The following is a 20,791-nucleotide window of genomic DNA, read 5'->3' on the forward strand; positions in this document are numbered from 1 at the left end:
TCAGTACAATATTTTTGAGTATCCTTCAATAGATACACAATTACTTATAAATTGCATACATGCACTATTATTCTAACATTTATAAATATTATAAAACATACAAAATGGAAAAAAAGATGAGATAAACATATAAATCAAAGTAGTTATTTTTTTCCTGCACATCAGTACATCGTCTTGGGTAATAAGTGGGGTGTGTTCAGCCTGCTTTGGACTCACTGGAGTAGGACACCAATTGTTGGGACCTGCCCGCAGCTTTGTGGAGTGGAGATGTGGTGGATCTTTCTCCCCTGGGGGGAATCTCACTGATGCGTCTTTCCTTCTTTCTTTCTGGATCGTTTTTTTTTCTTGGAACAGGTATACAAGTCATGACCCACTGGGAGCAACACGTGCGAAACTTTCTTAACATCTGTGGTGCATGGCCCTAGAAGGTCATTATAATTCAAATGAAGCAAGATTTTAACTGTTTGGCCTGTGATACAAAGTAACTTCCCCCTTACACACTGGCTGAGACCAAGAGACAGGGGCCCTCCACTGGAAGTCCCAAGCTGGACCCAGAGGAAAGTGTGCCCATGGTCTGGCCCAGCAAAGAGGATCGTGAAGAAGTTTATTGACTTCACTACCACTCCCTGAGATAAAGGTGGAGAAAAGGAGAGTGTGTTAGATTGGCTCAGTGGCTCAGACTAAAACATCAGAGACTCTTATATTTAAAATTGATGTCCCTGCGAATGTGCTGCTTGAGTGTATGCGAAGTCCTGCCTTTCTATTTCAATTTCCTTTTTGGTTACGTGAGACCAGCTATGGCAGCCCGTTACTCATGGAAGGCTAGCGTTGCCAGCTTCTAACTTGGAGAATACAGCACTTATTCTTGACGAATTGGTCCAGTAGGAAATGGAGTAGAATCTAAACAACTCTGGAGGTCTGTGGCAAGGAGACAGAAGGAGAGAGAGAGTTAATCAACCTTCACCCAGGCAGCCTGTTGACAGATTTCTAGGCCGACTTAATCGATGCACTTAGTTCTCAAGGAAGACCTGAAAATTATTTGGGCTGATTTCACCATACTTCATCCTTCTTGTGATGTTATAGCTATAAAGTAACTAGCTTGAGATTCCTTTTTAGGGCACACAAAAGAATAAAAGAAGAAAACCCCATATTTTCTTGTGGTCCAGCCTGCAGTGCAGAAATGGACTGAGCATATAGAAGTTGAGATTCTGAGCCAGCTTAAGCTTCACTAGCATGTAAATCACTTTTCAGTCTACAATAAAGTTAACAATTAAAATCTCTCTGGTATCCAGAATCAATGTCAACCACAATCAAACTGGGGCAATGAACCCAAGAACTGCATTCACTTGAGCTGTAAATCATAAACCCATCACCCTCCAGAGCAGAAGCAAAAGTGAAGAAGTCAGTGAGTACTGTAATAGGTTCCATATGTTGTTTTAAAGAGAGTCTTAAAAAAAAACAACTTGGACTACAGATCACCATACTTTTGTAGCAAAAATTTACATATGTGAATGAGAAGTGAAAGAAATGACAAAGTCAATTTTTTGCTTCTGTTTTCTGCCACTTTTTAAAAATAGGGAAATAGTTGTTTAAGTCTGGAAGGGCAGGGCTGGGGGAGCATGTTCGGCACCCGAGAAAGTGGAAGAGGCGGCAGAGGGGACTGGAAAGGAGGGAGGAAGAAGCTGACTCTCAGCTTTGGCAGATAAGGAAGCATAGATAAGGAAACAAATTCTAATAACCCTCTTGGCTTTCCCCTGCAACCTGAGGGCAAAGAGGTAGTGTTTCTCTTTAAGCATTAAAGTTACAAAGCTAAAAGTTAACATGGCCACAAGTCTGTGAAATTTGGGAAGCGCCACGCCAGAATGGAAAGGGTAGCTGTGTTCGGAGCCAGACAGATCTGTTTTCAAATTTGCATTCTGCTGTGTGATCCTGGGCAGTTCCCTTAACTCTGCGGGGCTTCAGTGTCTTCTAACGGGGAATTAATACTTGGCTCACAGAGCTCTCACTGTAATGCACTTGTGCATATCTAACACTTATCCAGCATTTGGAAATGTATCTGTGAGATGTATCCTATCCTTTTGAAATCTTTCTTTTTCTCTTCCTGTGATTACGGACTTCGCAGTGATTTGGATTCAGAACTGCAAGCACGTAGGCTGGTAAAAGGAGTTAGTTCCTAGGTTTATTGATCTTTTGTGTCCCTGCCTCATATACACCTGGCCCAATGATTAGGCTCTAGCCAAGTAAAATGCTACGGACTTCCCTTCCCTCCTGCGCATAGCACCGTGCTGAGCGGGGTCAAAGCAACCTGACCATCATATTCCCTGGAAGTCGCCACTTGCTGTGGTGAGTCATATCGGCCCATCGACCCCTCAGCTAGGAAATCGGGGATGCTGAGTGGTATATTTGCACAATTGCTATCATGCTAAGAGGTCTGAATCCAAGACACCATCTCATTCAGTTTCTACTTTGGTTTATTGGAAATAGCAAGGTCAAGCTGTGGTCAATGCAAACACCAGGGGAAGTGGAAAGTCCTGTGAAAGTTTAAGAAGGGAAAAATAAAAGAAAGAGAAAAGAAACTACAACCCAGTTGGAATGGAACAGTGATACAGAAGGAAATGACCCTTTTTCTCCTCAGACAGATGCCGTGGTGGATTCAGTGCCTCTGAAACTAGAACCATAGAGAACAGAGTTCTCAAGCCCCACATTCCATCCAGCCCTCATTTACTGCTCTCAAAATGGAGACATTTCACAAATTCGGCTCTGAAATACCCTATGTGTCCGTAAAAGGGCAGATAAAATGGGCCAATCAGACCACGACTACATCTGTCAAAGCTCTAACCCTTCCTTGGCCTTAGTGAAAACGTAACCTCGGACCAAACGCAGAAACCCGGCAGAGGTACACAAGGCATTTAGTGCAGCCTTTGAAAAGTCGGTGATGGATGGCTGGTGCTGTTCTGAAGGCCTGATGAGAAATCCAGGCTTGGCTCTGCTGGGAATGGTTGCAATTTTAAAGAAAAAGTAGGCTCAACTTCAGTAACTATTTAATCTATCCCAGCAAGGCCTTCCCCACAAGCTGAGTTGAAAACACTCCTGACTCTTGCCATGCAAATTAGTTTTCAAATATGTTTTGGAAATTTGTTTGGGATTTGGGAATAGAATTTGGTTTTAGGTTTGTCTCATTTAGGCTTCAGATCTTTTGGTTCACTCCAAAATAATGTGAGCGTTTTATCCTTAGTGACTATTTTTATCCTTAGTGACTACTATATAGAGGGTAAGTTCTATAGCAGCCTGGAAACCAATACACATACCCACAAATGCAGGACCATTCGTCTATGGCATGTGGGTACAGAGCTTGACATGAGACAAAACAAACATGGAAGAAACAGAGAAGTTGAGCGGCCTCACTGAGTTCACTAAAAGACTGAAAACAGTTGAATATATTGAATAAAAATATTCGAAAATAATGATTGCATCTTTTCCAATGTACATGAAACATGACCAACATCGCTGCCTTTCCTGATAAAAATGTCATTATGCTACAGCAAGCTCAAGTCTTTGGGAGGGTTTCTTGGAATTCCAGAAGGTAATAGCTTCGACTTTTTGTTGCGTTCGCTCAGGACACACAGATCACCAGGGGACAAGCCCACTAGATCTATGCAAGAGTCAAGAGTCAGGAAGCAGCATCTCTAGGGGTTTCTCCTCCATTTCGTTGTCTCTTTAATGTTTCTGTGTCCATTTGGGTCATTGAGTTTTTGATCCCATATGGGATAAGTTTACCATGTTATATTGTGGGTACAGACCAAAAAAGCTGAGAAGAAAGTAAACAATGTGAGCCAATGGGAGAAGTCTCCCTAACACAACACACAGAGATCCCTCCCTCCCCCATGCTGGATGAATATTGGACCCATTCCTTCGGCCTTAGCCTCACTTACGGGCATTTATGCTTTTAAAGGTCAAGATCAGGGAAGAAACAACATAGTTAGATGAAAATGAAGATGCTGCCCTCATTATAAAGCTTCCTGTACCTAGTTAGTCTAGCAAATTGGTGTCTGGGTATTTAGCAGTACCAACGAGATTTAATCATTACTATATGAAACTAATCAGAGTCGTTCATGTGGGGCAAGATGTTATCTGATCTAATGAAAGAAGAGTTGTAATTAAGAATATATGGGGGGGGAGAATACATTGTATTTGGAAAAGTCATGGTGTCCTTGCTGCTTAGAGACTAAGAAAGAGAATAAGGATTGGCCTAGTGCCAGGTCACTGTCCATGCTTCTCCCAGAAGTGTTTTCTTAAAAGAGATCCCCACCCCCCCAGGACCTGCTGTTATCCTATAGCCTAGTAAAGTGACTGTAATTAAGTAGATTAGACTTCTGTTTTTAGTCAAGTAAAAGATTGAGAACAGACTGCTCTTTAACCCGAGATGTGGAAAGGCCAGTCTCCTTGGAAGTTAGTTAAAATGATCTTGTGTGTTAACTGATAAACTCGACAGACTTCCTTCCCTGAATGTAATATTTTCAGCTTTTGGCATTGCTCTTATGAGAAGCCCACCTCCGAATCCTTTCAAGAGCTCAGATTCCTGCGAATTCAGATTTTTCACCTTTTGTAAGTGGAACCCAGGCGATTATGGTGTGGCAGCATGTGTCTCGGTAAAGACCCAGCTCTGGGGTCCGGAGGGCTCGACAGAAACTCTAGGCTTGTTCCTTCATCTCACTTGATCTGAGCTTTTCCTAGGCTGCTGTGAGGATGCACTGATGCTCGTGATGGGCAAGTCCAGGGCCTGGCACTGTGAATGCTACCTCGCCACGGCATTGCTGTGGTTATTGTTGGTACCTAAAGAATGACTCCGACCTGAGTCAGCTTGACTTCCTTCAACTCGAAGATAAAGATTAGCCTGTGATTATTGAACTGTGTGATGCTCCCCTGATGGTTTTTGCATTTTGCCCTCATTCAGCCAGTTAAAGCTGGAGTCCACAGAATTGTGAAACATTTGAGCCTGGGACGGTCATGTGATTTACGGTTTCATCTCCTTAGCTTTTCAAGCAACAGAATCGCTGAGCTTTTTATTGTAGTAAAAATGCAGACCATAAAAAAATTCAGTTCCTTAGAATTCTTTCTGTCTCTCTTACAACGCTGAAGGATTCTTCCTGATCTCGGGCTCTATTCTGTTTAGGTATCGTCCCTCTCCCTCCCCCACGTCTGCTTTTGCAGATCTGTTTCCAGACTGCCCACTCTGATCGGGGGACCAGGAAGGGAGCCCAGCTGTTTTCCTTGTGTTGGCTTTCTGTGCTGAGCAGGAATTGCTGAGCAAAGAGCAACATTTCTCCAGGGAGGTTCACAAGGGTAGTACAAACTCAGTCTGGGTTTTTCTTTTTTTGAGTTATTATTAAAAACTTCTGCCAAGTACTATCAGTTGGGGGAGGGGGGGGAGGCGGGGGGTTGGTATCGCATAAAGTCTGCAGTGCAGATGGACCAGCCTTTAAAAACTCTCAATTCGAGTGAAGCAGGAATGTCTTGCACTCCTTCAATGTTCTACATTTAACAGGAGACAGTTGCTCTCAGAGAAAGTCATTCTGATTCCATAGCCTCTATTGTGCAACCTTGCTCAGTGGTCAGTAAGACGGGACATAATTAAAATTCCTTTGAAAATGGTTGCCCAATGATTGACATTTGTTCCAAAATACATCATAATAGTAAATGCTTAAACTGTTATTCCAGTGAAGTATTTTTCTTTTTTAGTGGAAGGAAAATAAAATCATTTTTTTTAAAGGGTGATTGAGCTTTTTTAAAAAAATTGAAGGAATAGGATACGTTTAGGTTCAGTCTCTCAAAGACCTGGCAGTCCAGCGGGGGAGGCCAGAGTAAATCGAGAGGAGCAAAAGAAACCAATATGCAGACTCTAAGTGAATTGCCTTATAGAGACTAGAGTGCTGGTGGGTTTCCAAAGAGGAGGAGAAAATGACGATCTGTTTCCTTCCTAATACATTGACATCAACTGTCACTTCAAACACAGCCGACTTTTCAGTATTGCTCTGAAGCAATCTGACATGCTTGCTTTTCCAGGAGGAAAGCTGCTCAGCGCTAGAAATCTATGCCACAACTCCCTGGAGTTCTTCCTGTCTGGTGTCTGTCCATGCTCCAGTCTCCATTTCTGGGCAGAAATCTTAGATTCTGGACAGCTGCTTCTGTCTCTGTTTTCAGAAGGAAGAGACCACTATGATGCACCCCAAAACTGGGAAGGCTGTATCTTCAGACTTCCTTGGATGCCCCAGTTTATGAATACCACAGTAGCAGTCATGCTTAGAGATGTCTACCCCCGAACCAGGATTTGGATGCTAAGGATCATTGAGCTCATCCAAACACCAGCCTTACAAAGCCTCTGCAGATTTACACATTAGAGAATTTTGAATTGTTCCTGAAGAGTCACAACTCAGGTGTTCAATCCATGAATGCCAAGGGGCTATCATAATTTCCTACTGTTTGACTTTTGAGTCGTGAATGCATGCATCATTTGGGAATAAGTACAATATGTGAGGGACCCATAGAAATCACAGCTTTTTACTGTTGTGTTTGGTAATATAAATCCCTCAGTTCTACTAGAAAAATACTTCAGTGCACATTAGTTTTGCTTTCTATATTTGGCGGGGAGAGGTGAGTACTTTATTTTATTATATCTGTAAGGGGGCTTAGCGGTGTTATGGTCTATTTATTCATATTAAAGATGAGGAACCTGAGGCTGAGAACAGTGAAATGGTTTGCCCAAGCGTTACATAGAGAACTTACTGCAGTCTTATGATTTGAACCCAGGTCTTCTGACTGGTATTCCAGTGCTCTCTGTACCATGCCATTCTCAACCCTGTAAATAAAACTAAAATGCAAAGACTGTTCTTGATACATAGACGTTCGGGTGAAAGAGTTGAAGATAACCAGAGGTAAGGAAGCCTGTCTCATCTGCACAGAAGCTGAGCTCATTAGGAAGCAGAATGAGGATGAGAAAAGGTAGAATGAAAGAAATGGCAGAAACACTAGTAATCATGGGAAAAGACTGGAACAGGGCAAATACCAGACATCTTCAAGATGAGAAGAAATCTGAGTTGAGGTAAAAAATAAAAAGGTTTTTTTTTTTTTTTTTTTTAGGCAGAAGCAAGAGTGTATGTGTAAGGGAATCAAATAGAAATGCTGTATTATCAGTGCATACGATGGAATCTGTAGGGTCAGAAGAGAAGCATGGCTTTACTAGACAAAGGCTAGAAATACCAAACCATCCCAGTAAGGTTCTGAATATTAAGTAGGTTCTGAATATTTCCTTCTGAAAAAATGGAAAGGGGAGAGGGAGGGAAAAAAGATAATGATACAGAGGGATGTCTCATATATTATTTACTAAGATAGAAGGGAAAGTCAAATTCAATAAAGTCAAGACTGACTTGTCAAACCAAGGCCAACATGGGGATTAATAAAATAAATACAGATTTCAGTGAAATTGTACCCTAGCACTTATTTTTAAAGCCATGCTTCAAAAAGGTTGCATTCATGAGAATTATAGATAATTTTTATCAAATCACAGGAACAGACACTAGTAATGTCAAATGTTTTTGTTCTTAGATTATCACTTAATACTTATGTTTTTAAGATTAGCCCCTGGGTCGCCTTGGTGGCTGAGTCGGTTAAGCCTCCAACTCTTGATTTCGGCTCATGCGGCATCAGGCTCCTCTCTGGGTGTGGAGCCTGCTTAAGATTCTCTCTCTCCCTCTCCCTCTGTCCCTCCCCCACCATCCCACTCATGTGCTCTCTCTCTCCCTCTTAAAAAAAAAAAAAAGACGATGGTCTTTGGATTTAACCAAACTGAAAAAAAAAACATAAACCTTTAAGCTTTCGTGGGAATGGTAGGGCTCTAGGATTTGGAGCAAAGTGATCTTAAGAACCCTCACATGGCTTTTCTCATCTGCAGGTTGTTTCTCAGTGTCAAGTGAAAGCATCTGTCTTCCATTCCAGCAGACTTGTCTTCCCTGTTCTTATTTTACTTTTCTGTTTCATGAATTAGAGACAGTATACAGTCACGACCCTCTTACAATTGGAAAGGGCATTTCTCCAGCAATTTTCTTTTTACAATTTTGAGCTAAATTTTGCTTCTGTGTTCTCTGATCAGATATTTGCCTTTCTCTACATACAGGTTCTTTTCTCTACCCCACCTCTAACTTAAGGGTGATCTCACCATCTAGGAGATGCTTTGTTTTGTTTTGGGTATTAGGTATTTTAGGATGACAGTTCTGTTTTGTTTTGTTTTGGGTATTAGGTATTTTAGGATGACAGTTCTTCAAAACTGATTCCCAAAAAAAGGTCATAGGCTTATGATATCTTAGACCAATTATTAAGTGGAATTGAAGATTCTGCCTTTAGGTTTATAGTGATTTCATCTTATTCATTGAATGGGCTTATATTAGTGGTATATGCTTGGAAGTTGGCTTGTGAGCCTTGACCACATGTTTTAAGAAAGAAGGCAGGAGTTCAACTCTAAGATATGCAGTGTATCAGAGGTAGAAGAAGGTCTACATATGCCTCTTGTTTTAATTCTAATGAAAAATGACCCCACTATATAGACTTCTAGCTCATTTTAGGGAAATGAGAAACCTATAAATAAATGTATGAATTGTTTAAAGAAGGTATGGAGTAGAACTTTAGATGTGAAGAGGAAAAAGGTGGGTCAGCAGTAGGATTAGCTATATAATTTGGTGGCCCAGTGCAAAATGAAATGTAGGGCTTTTTGTGCAAAAATTAAGAAGTTCAAGACAATGATGGAGCAGTCAACCAAACCTGGGACACTTCTGAGCATGCGGTGCTGTGTGACTGTGCAGGTCACACCTATAAAGGCTGCCCTGGTCAGAAGTTGAGATAGGGGTGGGGCACCTGGCTGGCTCAGTCGGTGGAGCATGGGACTCTTGATCTTGGGGTTGTGCGTTCAAGCCCCACATTGGGGTAGAGAGTACTTAAAAAAAAAAAAACAGAAAAAAAGAAAAGAAGTTGAGATGGGAATAAAAAGGAAAAGGAATGATCTATTTTCCCAGGATGTTTCCCTCTCTGTATCTATCCCACTCTTCCCTGTATACTCATCAGACGTGACCGCCTCTCAAGTGGGCACTACTGGGCCAGTTGGCTAAGACACTAACACTTTAACTCTAATCCATGGGGGAGAGAGCAGGAGAGGGTGGTCTCATTCTACCAGTGATGGGGTCGGGGGTGTGGGGTTGAAGTTCTGCTGACCTGACATAGGAGAGAAAGCATAAACTTGGGACCTCTACTGCTTTCCAGCAGCATCTTAAAGTTACTTAGCTGCCTTGCATCTAATTTGTCATAGCTGTAAAATGGTGAAGTCTACCTTACAGGGTCATTGTATGGTGTAGAGATAACGTGGAAAATCTTAGCATGGTGGCTGGTATGCAATGAGAGCTCAATATATGTTGCATATATGGTTTTTGTGTGTGTGAGTGAGGAGAGGTACTGAGGATGGGTGAAAAGACCTCAAGTCTCAGATGGGGTGGAGGATCTCAAAATGCATGAAGGGCGTCCTAGGAGCTGGCTATCTCTCTGCTTCCATCCTTAGTTCCCAAGGACCTTGTAATGGTTTACAACTCATTCAATTGCATCTTCTTCCCAAACAGGGCAAGGAACAATCTGTGGGAAGTCAGTACACACTAGAGTTCAGTCTCCGATACTGAAAATTTGCCAACTCTCACCCACACTGTAGTGATGAGAAAGCAGCTGTGGGCAGCAGTGGAGTGAAAGCCATGGGGTCACCGGGATACATTACACTTACAGATGTTCCATTGTTTGCCCTGAGATTTTGTAGTTCGCCTATTTTGTCCAGTTAGGTTTCCCTGATTGGCAGAGGATAGAGCCCAAACCCTTTTCTGTAGTTTTTCCACTTTGTTTTGATTTATTATTTGTTGTTTACAGTATTATCTCCAATAACAATGATGGAATTTCCTTCCCTACTAATCTGGCGGGTTTCCATTGTGCCTGTTTATTTTAATTTCCTTTTTTTGGACTGAAACCTCCACATGACTTTGCTTTGTTTATTTCCTTGCCTGTATGTGTCAGCATCATTTATTAGCATATCCTCTCACATGAACTTTGTTCATTAATTATGAAGGTTTTGTTTCCTGCTTCCTAGTAGGATTGTATTCAGTGCTGCATGTGTGTAGGGACTGTGGGGTGGTTTTGGTTAGCAGTTTCCTCATCATGGCTCTCTGCAAGCAGATGGCTTTCTCTCCACGGTTTCCAGATGGAGCGCGTGAGGCAGAGAAGGAAGTCTGCTGCCGAAGAGGCTTTTCTCAAATCCTCTGACCAACCAACGCTGCTCTGCTTATCAATACTCATTTCTGTTTACTTTTACTTGGGCAGTAGGTTATGTGAGCATAAGACCTGCTTTTTTGCAGATGTGCTCCATTTCTTGAAGACATTTCCATGAAAACTAGTCTATTGTTAACTAATGAGCAATTAGCAGCTTGGGGATGCATGATGAACGTTAGACTTGGCTCTTTCTCATGAAGACCTTACAGCCCAGTAAATAAATCAATAAAAAGGTGAAAGAGAAGAGGTAATTTGACTTTTACATCTGTTATTTGAATATATTGGATCTGCTGCCCCATTTTCATCGGATTCTCATGATTTACTGAATTAACTAATTCATCAAACATTTGTTTAGTACTTACTCTGTATATGATGCCATCTCTAGTGTCAAGATGCTTAAAAGACCAGAAGGTGGAAATAGAGTTGAAAGCAAATAAATATAATGAAGTGTTACAGGTGGCACAATAGACATCTTTCCAGAGTATCTAGAGGGAGTAACAAAGGAGGAGGGGGGCTTTATTCCCATGGAGTGGGGGTGGGAGAAGATGTCACAAACAAAGCCTAAAGGTACTGGATGTATTTGAGATGCATATGTACCTTCAGAAGGCTGAAACAGTGGCTGAGGAGGCAGCAGGGTATGGTGGAGGAAGGGAGGGCTATGGTTGCCATTTTGAGGAGTTAGGATTTTATTCTCTAGGGAAAGTTTTAGGTAGGTGGGACATCATTATCAGATTTACTTTTTTTAAAAAAATTACCCTGAGAAGGATAGATTTAGGCGGACTTGAATGGAGGCAAGGAGATTCCTTAGGACAAGATGGCGTGGAGCAGGCACCATGTGATTTCAAACAAGCCAGGGGCGGATGGAAAGATGTCAAGGAAGTAGACTTTATGGAATTGGTATCAATTCTAAAATATTGTCTTTACAGCAACTGCTGCTGAAACTAAGGCTCAGGAAAGTAACACACCTAATCAAATGTCTAAGGGACTATTTCTCTGTGTTTCCATTGCAGTTTGAAAAAAATGATGATTGTGGCACTGAGCACACAATGCAGTAATATACCATATTGTGATTACTTGTTTACAACCCTTTCTGCCCGAGACACTACACTTCTTAAGGTTAAGAGCCAAACTACCAAATGATTTGTGTATGCCTAGCATGGAGCCTCAAATAAACAAGTACCCAATAGGTGTTTGAAGAGGAAGACTCCTGACGCCAATACTTCTTCCACATGCAACACACGGCATGGAAATACGAAGAAACTTCACTCAGGCTTCTCTTACATCCACCCATTTCCATCTCGCCTCCTGAGGGGGCCAGTGACAAATAGGGATAATAGGCAGATGATGCTTCTTCCTTTGCTGTAAAATTTCTATCACCTCATCAGAATGCACCCCTGCCTCTAGAAACCTGCATTAAAATAACAATAATGAATATTTAAAATATAAAAAGGGGCCATGAAAGTTGATGTCTATTGTGACACCTTCCTCAGTGGTCTCATTATCCACAAATCAAGCATGAGAATTTGCTTTCATATCTTTCTTTTTTTTTTTTGCTAATTAATGTTTTAACCTGGATCACACTTTATTCTTCCTCACAGATCCGTAATGCCTCCTGTCTGGCTCTTTCAAGATGGAGGATAAACCTGTGGGAGAGCCTATGCAAGTGGTGTCTAAATTCAAACTTTCCAACAAGGTAGAGAGCACAGGACACTGGTTGGTGGAAGATCATGCTCGGATATGGGAAGTTTTAAAGACAGAGGAGGTAAGACAACTCTAAATGACTCAGTTGGTACAATGATGGATTTTCTTTGACTTGAGACTCTAGTTCTTAGTGTAGTGAGCACCACAGGCCAGCTTGGCAAATTTTTAATTCAGGGGCCAACCATGAATGGAGAACAGTAAGTTAGGAGTGTATTCCTTGGACATTAATAACTCTGCAGTGGGCGCCTGGGTGGCTCAGTTGGTTAAGCGACTGCCTTCGGCTCAGGTCATGATCCTGGAGTCCCTGGATCGAGTCCCACATCGGGCTCCCTGCTCGGCAGGGAGTCTGCTTCTCCCTCTGACCCTCCCCCCTCTCATGTGCTGTCTCTCTCATTCTCTCTCTCTCAAATAAATAAATAAAATCTTAAAAAAAAAAAAATAACTCTGCAGTGATTTAACCAAAAGAGGTGGCACTGACAGGTAGGGCTTAAAACATACAGGTAGACATTCTCCTTGTAGAATCCTGCCAATCCTAAATGGGAAACAAAATCATGGTGAGAAAGTTAATTCCTAAGGATCAATCATAACAAGTGGAATTATATAGATTCATTGTTTGACAGCATGAGGCTCAGTGTATCATTAGGGCTCTTTGGTTGCAAGGAACAGAAATTGATTCTGACTAATTTAAGCAAAATGGGAAATTATTGGAGGATATTGGGAGGCTCACAGAATTGATGGGACGCTTTGAAAACTAGGCTTGGAAAGAAGACAGGAGCCAAATCAGTAAGAACTGCTCAGGGCACTACCCCTGGTATAAATTCCAATCTTTCCCCCACCCTCTCTTTATTCTCACAGGTATCTACTCAAGATGCAAAGCCATGGGAGAGGGGGGCTCACTGCCAAGCTCAGTCACATGTCTTTTTCCTGGTTATTCTGTAAAGAGAAAAAGAATCTTCCATGAGAGATCATTATAGCAAGTCCTCACAGCACTTGTGTTTGGAGTCCAAATGTCTAATATCCACATGTCGTGACAATTCCAGTTCAAGAAAGTAACTTAACAAGTGCAGTCTTAAACATGAGAATACTGCCCAAGCAAATGTAAACCCTCTCTGTAGGGATACTTGCCCAACAGATTTTTTTTTTTTTTTAAAGGAATAAAACTCCACAGAGAGCAGTTGAGGTCTCTACATAACCCATCTAATAGGACCAAGACGCGGGTCAGATAAGTGAGGTGCCGAGGGCACAAAATTTAAGGAAGCACTCACTCTTAGGTTTATGTCCTGCATTTGCACGAACTTGAGAGTTAATGCATCCTTATATTTTGAAGTGCCTTGCTTGCCTCACCCTTGTGCTGGTTCTGCCACCCAATTTTATTCTTCTCCCTCTTTCCCCCAGGTTATCCCTTTCCTGAATTAGGCATTCACCATTCTTATGCATATTTCAATATATATGGTACATACCTGTTATCCACATATCCAATATATAGTATTGATTTACATCTTTTCAATTTTGTATGTTTTATACTATATATCTACTTCTATATCTTCCTTTTTTTTTTTTTTAACATTTGGTTTCTACCTTATCTGTTTTCTGTGGTTGATACGTGTAGTTCTAGCTTATTCACATTTTACTGTTCTTTATATTCTGTTGATTGAATCAAATTTGTTTATCTGTTCTCTTACTAACTTTTAGTTTTTTTTCAGTACAAGGTAGTGTAGTACATTTCATTAGCATAGACACCTGGAAGTGGCCTGCTGGATTATAAAGTATGAAAACCTTCAGTTTTACTAGTTATTATCAGATTGGTTTCCAAGATGAGGACATGAGTTTATATCCCCACTAGCAGCATATGAGAATTCCCCCTGCTCTGTATCTTCATCAGTTACTGATTTTGTCAGACCTTTAAATATTGGCTGATCTGATTGTTTTGAAGTGGGATTTTATTGTTTTAACATGAATTTTCCCATATGGATAATCAATTATCCCAGCACCATTTTTGAATGTCCATAATTTCTTCTTTAGTTGGTAATGTTCTCATGTATCATATTTCTTTACATACTCTCTCTGTTGATGTAATACTCCCTCAACTGTTTTAGCTTTAAAGGAAACATGGATATCTAATTGGGCATGTCTCTCCACTGAATTATTGCTTTTAAAAATTGTTTTGGCTGTTTTTGGAACTTATATTTTTGATATGAATTTAGGATGAGCTTGTTAGGTTCCATGAATACGAAGAAAAAGCAAAGTCTGCTGGAAATTTGATTGGGATTGAAATACGTTTGTTGATTAATTTGGGGAGTATCAACATCTTTATGCTATCCAGTGAATATCTTGTCTAATTATTGACTTTAACGGGCATGCTTCAATAGTTCACCCTCACTATTTCACCAATATTTTATCCTATACGCCTTTGCTGTAAGATTTTCGTTAACTAAGATCAAGGAAGTTTTTTCTTTTCCTTTTCTTTTTTGTTAAATGTTAATTTCTTTACATTATAATATTTGATATCTACAAAATAATATACATATAAGTTATAGAGTATAATATTAAAACAGATACTTGTGAGTTCACAGCAAACTTAAGAACTACAACTTTACCAATTTGTTGAATACATATGTGGACTCTTCCACATCCTATCCCCTTGACTCCTTTCCCTGCAAAGTTAACCATTTTCTTGAAGTCTGTGTTTGATCATTCTTTACCTTTTTAAAAGTTTTTATAGAATATATATGTATCCCCACACAATATTGTTTAGTTAAATAAACTAGTTATTTGGTCTTATATGTATGACATAGATCTGATTTCTTTGGTGACTCACTTCTTTCACTCAACATGTTTCTAAGATTTTTAGTAGTAATTCATTAATTTTTACTGTTGAAGAATATGCCATTATGTGGTTATGCCATGATTTATTTATTCATATTTATGTTCATGGACATTTTAATTATTTAGTTTTTTGCCATTATGAGCAATCTGCTAAGAACATCCTTATACATGTCTGTGCCCTGGTATAAGTGTTCCATGCGTAAGAATCTTTCTAGGTTAATACCTATTAGGTGAATTTTGTAGTTGGGTATGTGGAAGTTATGTTCTGCATGTTATTGCCGTATTGCCTTCCAAAACAGTACCAATTTACACTCCCACCAGCAGGGCATAACATTTATCTTATTCTATATCCTTGCCAACTTTTGTAATTGTCAGATTTCTTAATTTTTTCAATCTAGTTGGTAAAAAATAAAATCTCATTCTTTACTAATCAATTCTTGATGTATATCACTCCATCTTAGATAATTTCTCTCTCTCTCTTTTTAGAATTTACTTTTCTGAGGGTCTAACTAGAGCAAGAGTCTTTCTTTTCTTTTTTCTTTTTGTCTGAAGATGCCTTTATTTTGAGCCTATTCTTAGAATGATAGTTTAGATGGCTTACTTTCTAGGTTACTTTCTTTCAGTACATTAAAAATATTCCGTTGTTCTCTGCCTTCCATTGTTTTTGTTGTAAACTAGCTAAAAGTCTAATTTTTTATTCCTTTGGATATAATGTCTTTTCTAACTAGCTAGATCTTCTCTACATTTTTGCTGTTTTGTAGTTTCATTCTTCTGTGTTGAGGTGTGGGTTTCTTTTTATTTAACCTCTTGGAATTCATAGGGCTTCCCAAATATATGAATGCTGTCTTCCATCAGTCTGGAAACATCTCTGTAATTTTCTTTTCAAATAATTGCTTTTGCTTCATTTTACTTCTGTAACTCCAACAAGATTTATGTTTGTTTTTCACACTCTTTGCTTATGTCCCTTAACCTCTCTTTTGGAGGTTATATTTTTTTTCCTCTCTATGTTGTATTTGGATTAATTTTAGATCTCTTTTACAATCCACTAATTCTTTCTTCAGTTCTATCTAATCTGCTCTTTAACTCAACCATTGAGTTTTAAATTTCAATTATTCTATTTTTTACTTCTAGAAGTTCTATTTTGTTCTTTCTAAAATTTTCTAGTCATTTTTTAATGTCTTGCTTTCTATTCCTATTTTTTATTTTTGAAGGCGATTTGTCAAGAACTGTGAAGGCTATGAGATCTTATGCTATTTGCAAGTTAGCTTGCCAAAGTTATAGATACTGAAAGAAGACATGAGACTCCTCTGTCTCAGAGACAGAAGAAATAGTAGCCAGAGTGTTAGCATATTTTTATTGGTTCCTTATGTCACAGTTCCTCCAGGGCCTAGATACCTGCCTGCACAGGAAAGGATCAGTGACTTTGGGGAACTTTCCAGTTTATAGTAGACAGTAAGTAAGCCTGCACTTTCTCCTAATGGGAGATATTACCTTAACCTTTAAGGTTAACAATAGGCTGCAAACACAGGCCTGAAAAATGATCTGGGTAAAGATCAGCCAGGCCTTGATCTTTTGGCACAGAAATCAAGACATACAGAAACAAGAGAGACTCATGGAGGAGTGTTTCTCAACAATATTAAATATAATAGTCTTATATTCTGAGTTGGCAATTCTAATAACTGTGGATCTTGTTTTGCTATTTGTTCTTTCTGTTGCCTTTTGCACATGATGTTTTGTTTTTTTGTGGTTTTATGATTTTTGACTGTGGGTTCATTTTTCTTGAAATGAAGGGAGCTTTCTCTGTTGAGAATTTGCATTTACTTCTGGGAGCACTACCAACTGGAAGTGACTTTAAAGTAAATTCTTAGCTTGAAGTTTTTCAGACTACTCAGTGTGAATACAGGCTGAAAACCTGTGGATGGGTGTATTTGTGATAATTAGTTCCGAGGGGAATTGACTCCTCCCTTCCCAACCCACCCCTGCTCCTGTTCAGCACCATATTTTAAGATAAGCAACTTTCCTGGTATTGTTGTGGAGGGCATGTCATTCTTGGTTCATCTTAATGCAGAGGGAATAATATTTTGGGGTCCTAGTTTTATGCAGTGGGGATTCCCTGTAGATTCTCTCTCTTGAGCCAGTCCCCCGTTTTGTCTGTTAGTCCCTGTGTCATTTAAAGTAATAACCTATATTAGTTAAAGTAACACTAATGCTGTCTCAAATATAGTCAAAAATTTAAGTGGCTTAACACAATAAAAGTTGATTTCTTAATCACATAATAGTCTAACACTTGAGTTCATTCTTAAAGGAAAAGCATACATTAGCCCAGCAAATGGGATTTCAGAAGAAGAATGAGAGAAAAAATATTCCTGGAAGAGGAAAAACTGTGTAAAGGTATATTAGAGAGAATGTTCTGCAGTTTGGAGCATTTATAGCAGAAAAGGAATGGCAAGAGATGAAGCTGAGAGGAACCAAATAATGAAAAGTCTTATGTGCTCCACGCAGAATTTCAGAAATTATCCTGTGGGTCTTGAGGAATCAATGTAGGGTTTTAGGTGGCGCTAGTGACATGGTTGGATTTGTTTTTTAGAAATGTTACTCGAGGGGCACCTGGGTGCCTCAGATGGTTAAGCATCTGCCTTCGGCTCGGGTCATGATCCCAGGGTCCTGGGATCGAGCCCCACGTCCGGCTCCTGGCTCAGCGGGGAGCCTGCTTCTCCCTCTGCCTCTCCCCCTGCTCCTGCTCTCCCTGTTTCTCTGTATCTCTGTGTCTCGAATGAATAAATAAAATCTTTAAAAAAAAAAGAGAGAAATGTTACTTGAACACTTCAAAACCTTCTAGCCCACTTTGGTCTCTTTCTTTTCCATCTACACTGTGCTGGTCAGTGCTCAATGGGGAATTATTCGGGATGGGAATTCTCTCTCTTCAACTAGACCCTCTGTCCTTGAGATCATATTCTTTAGTTTTAATTCTACTCCACGATAAACCCAAGGCACGGGCATACTGCTGGACACAGGTTGAAATAAAAACCTGATGATTGATTGCCAAACATTTTCATAGTCTTTATGTAATCATACAGTCATTATTTTACACTAATATGTTGTTTATCTAAGTTGTTACATCCACCAATATTGTACAAAGGTGATTCATTTGATTCACCATAAGATAGCACTTATTGGTGGTGACTTTTTTTTTTGTCATTGCTGATTGAATTTGCATTGAGTCATCTGCCATGCCACTGGACTTATATGTGTTCAATGTTTTACATTTGTGAGGAGGCTGCCAAGATAAGCAAACAAGACAATGGAACAGGGATGCTCTCTGTGTGAAATTAAACTAGTGAATGCCTGTGTGGAGACTGGACATATGACCTCTTCCTGTCTATCCAGCCCAGGAATGGGGCCCCACGTTGTAACATCACATTCTTGGAGGAAGAAGTAGTAATGTGTTCATCATGCATGCTTTGGAGATTAAATCACTTTCATCATGAAATGAGTAAAGTAGATGTATCATCAGTAGTGAGAAATGGAATTTTGAGACTAAATAATATTCAATTGGGGTCTGTAAGTGAGGGAAAAAATCATTTATCAAGCACCTTCTCTGGGTCAAGAACTGTATTTAGTTGGCACTTTCATACTCATCGATATATTTGTCACAGCCAAAGGTATATTTTTCATCAGGATTTTGCAGATTAGAGGCTAAGGCACATACCCAAAGATACATAGCTGGTAAGTGGCAGAGTAACGTTCAAACTCAGGCTTGTCTCTCTTCATTTTTATACTCTTATTTCCTCACAAAGTTGTCTTCCAGAATTATTTAAATCCATCTGATTCTACATTTGGTTTCCTTGCCCAGACTTTAACTAATCCTGGCCAGGGCAGGACCCTCAGCTTGATAAATGGTACCAGTCTTGCTTTCATAGAGCTTGGCTCTACAGTGTCTGGCATGAGTAAACACCAATGTGCCCACTGAGTCACAACTTTCTTCCATTCCTCAAAGCGTTGTCCCAGGGTGTGTGACTAGACTTCCATCTCAGCTCTCTCATATAGTACCCCAGTATCTCATGGAAACAGCACCCTCCCCTTAACTCTGTCCTATTTAAATGGAGCCCTAAAACTCTGCTAAACTCTTTGTAGCTCTCTTTTCTGCATAGCTGAACTCTGCTCCACATCCCCTAAGCTGTTGATTGGGGTCCAGTTGTGAACAGTCTGATTGTTTGGGACCTGGATATTTTCACCCATTTCCTGAACTCTTGTTGCTTCCTTGGACATTAAAACCTGCCAGAATCACAGTGTTTTCCTATGCCCATGAGACACTGCTCACCAAACAGTCTGCTCTTACCACAGGGCACACACTTGTCATCAGGGAGTCTCTCTAGCTCCAGTCGGCCAACTTTATATCTTCTTATTTTTATCCATTGGCTCTTGTCACCAGAATCCCAAGTTGCCCAGTGTAAGACCATTTGAGTTATGGCCTGACATTTTTAATAAGTTTCACAGTCTAAACCAAAGGGGGATTTTCTGGATATCAGATCTTTCATTATGGTTACATTTCAGTGTTGATGTGAAAAGGTGCTTGTGTACCACCTCTTCAAAGAAGACATCCTTGACCCCTCTGGTCAGGGTTAGTGACCACACTGTGTGATCTCATAATACCTCTGCTTATCTATCTTATAAGACTCATCACATGAGTGAGACTTGTATGTTTATATATTGCTGTCTCCCAAACTAGAATGTAAGCTCCTCAAGGCCTCTGTCCTATTTATCTGTATATGTTCAATAATATTCACGGTGTTTGGCACATAGTGGGTACTTGATAGGTATTTATTGAATATAGAAAATATACAGAGCAACTAAGAGCATGGACTCTGGAACCAGACTTGCTGTGTGAACTTGTCAAATTTCTTAACCTCTCTGTACTTCAGTTTCCTCATCTATAAAAATGATATACTAATAGGGTTGTTGTGAGAATTCATTGAGTTATAATGTGTAAAGTGCTCAGAACAGTGCCTTCTACATAATAAGCAATAGATGTACACTTTTATTATTGTTGAACAAATCAGTGACAAGGGAAGAGTACAAAATGGTACACCATATTGGCCTATCCATTGTACAGCAGCTGCTTTTAATCCCTGCTATCTGAATTTAGGATTTCCCCTACCTTCTGGAAGGCCCCACACTCTAGGATCCTTTCTATGTTTTAAATAGAATTTGAACTGATGGACACAAATGCCTGACTGTAATGAGACTACCCTCACTAAAGTTCCTGTAGAGAATCCCTCAGGCAGGAAGACAGTCAACCCCAACTAAACAGCACTGTGTTGAGATACACAAATGATTTTGGTGTAGTGGCCAAATGTGGGTGTTTCAGAACCACTCAACTCTACTCCCCCTTTACCCTGTGTGTGAGGTAGGGTGACACGTTAGCAGCGTGCTTGCTTGCTCCTCAGGGGCAGTGTGCATGGATCAGAGTGGACGGGCTGGGTTCTCAACCTTGTGTTATGCTGGCTGCTGATTCAGGTGGCTCAGGTGATGATTTGAATGGGACGGCAAACCGTCTAGAGGATAGAATAAGACAGGATTGATATATCTTAGACTTTTGTAATCAATTTAGCCTGCTCTATTTGGTTCCTAGTTCTAGAATAAACCCTGCTTTCACCATACCAGACATCAACATTTCTTTATATTTTGATACAGAGAGTAAAGGAGATGCCAGGTAAACTTAGGAAAAAAGGAAGGAAGGAAGGAAGGGAAGGAAGGAAGGAAGGAAAGGAAGGAAGGAAGGGAAGGGAAGGAAGGAAGGAAGGAAAGGAAGGAAGGGAAGGAAGGAAGGAAAGGAAGGAAGGGAAGGAAGGAAGGAAAGGAAGGAAGGAAGGAAGGGAAGGAAGGAAGGAAGGAAAGGAAGGAAGGAAGGGAAGGG

General features: G+C 40.1%; 1 protein-coding gene across 1 annotated transcript in view; it reads left to right on the forward strand.

The window, feature by feature from the left end:
* RGL1 (ral guanine nucleotide dissociation stimulator like 1) overlaps window positions 1-20,791 on the forward strand; it is a 231,790-nt gene that overhangs the window by 72,008 nt on the left and 138,991 nt on the right. Inside the window, exon 2 of the mRNA XM_032393204.1 lies at window positions 11,946-12,109. Within this exon, the coding sequence (XP_032249095.1) occupies window positions 11,978-12,109 (132 nt within the window). The 5' untranslated portion in view covers window positions 11,946-11,977. The remainder of the gene's footprint in view (window positions 1-11,945; window positions 12,110-20,791) is intronic.

The sequence above is a fragment of the Phoca vitulina genome, unplaced genomic scaffold (genome assembly GCF_004348235.1).
Source record: "Phoca vitulina isolate PV1807 unplaced genomic scaffold, GSC_HSeal_1.0 scaffold71, whole genome shotgun sequence".
NCBI lineage: Eukaryota > Metazoa > Chordata > Mammalia > Carnivora > Phocidae > Phoca > Phoca vitulina.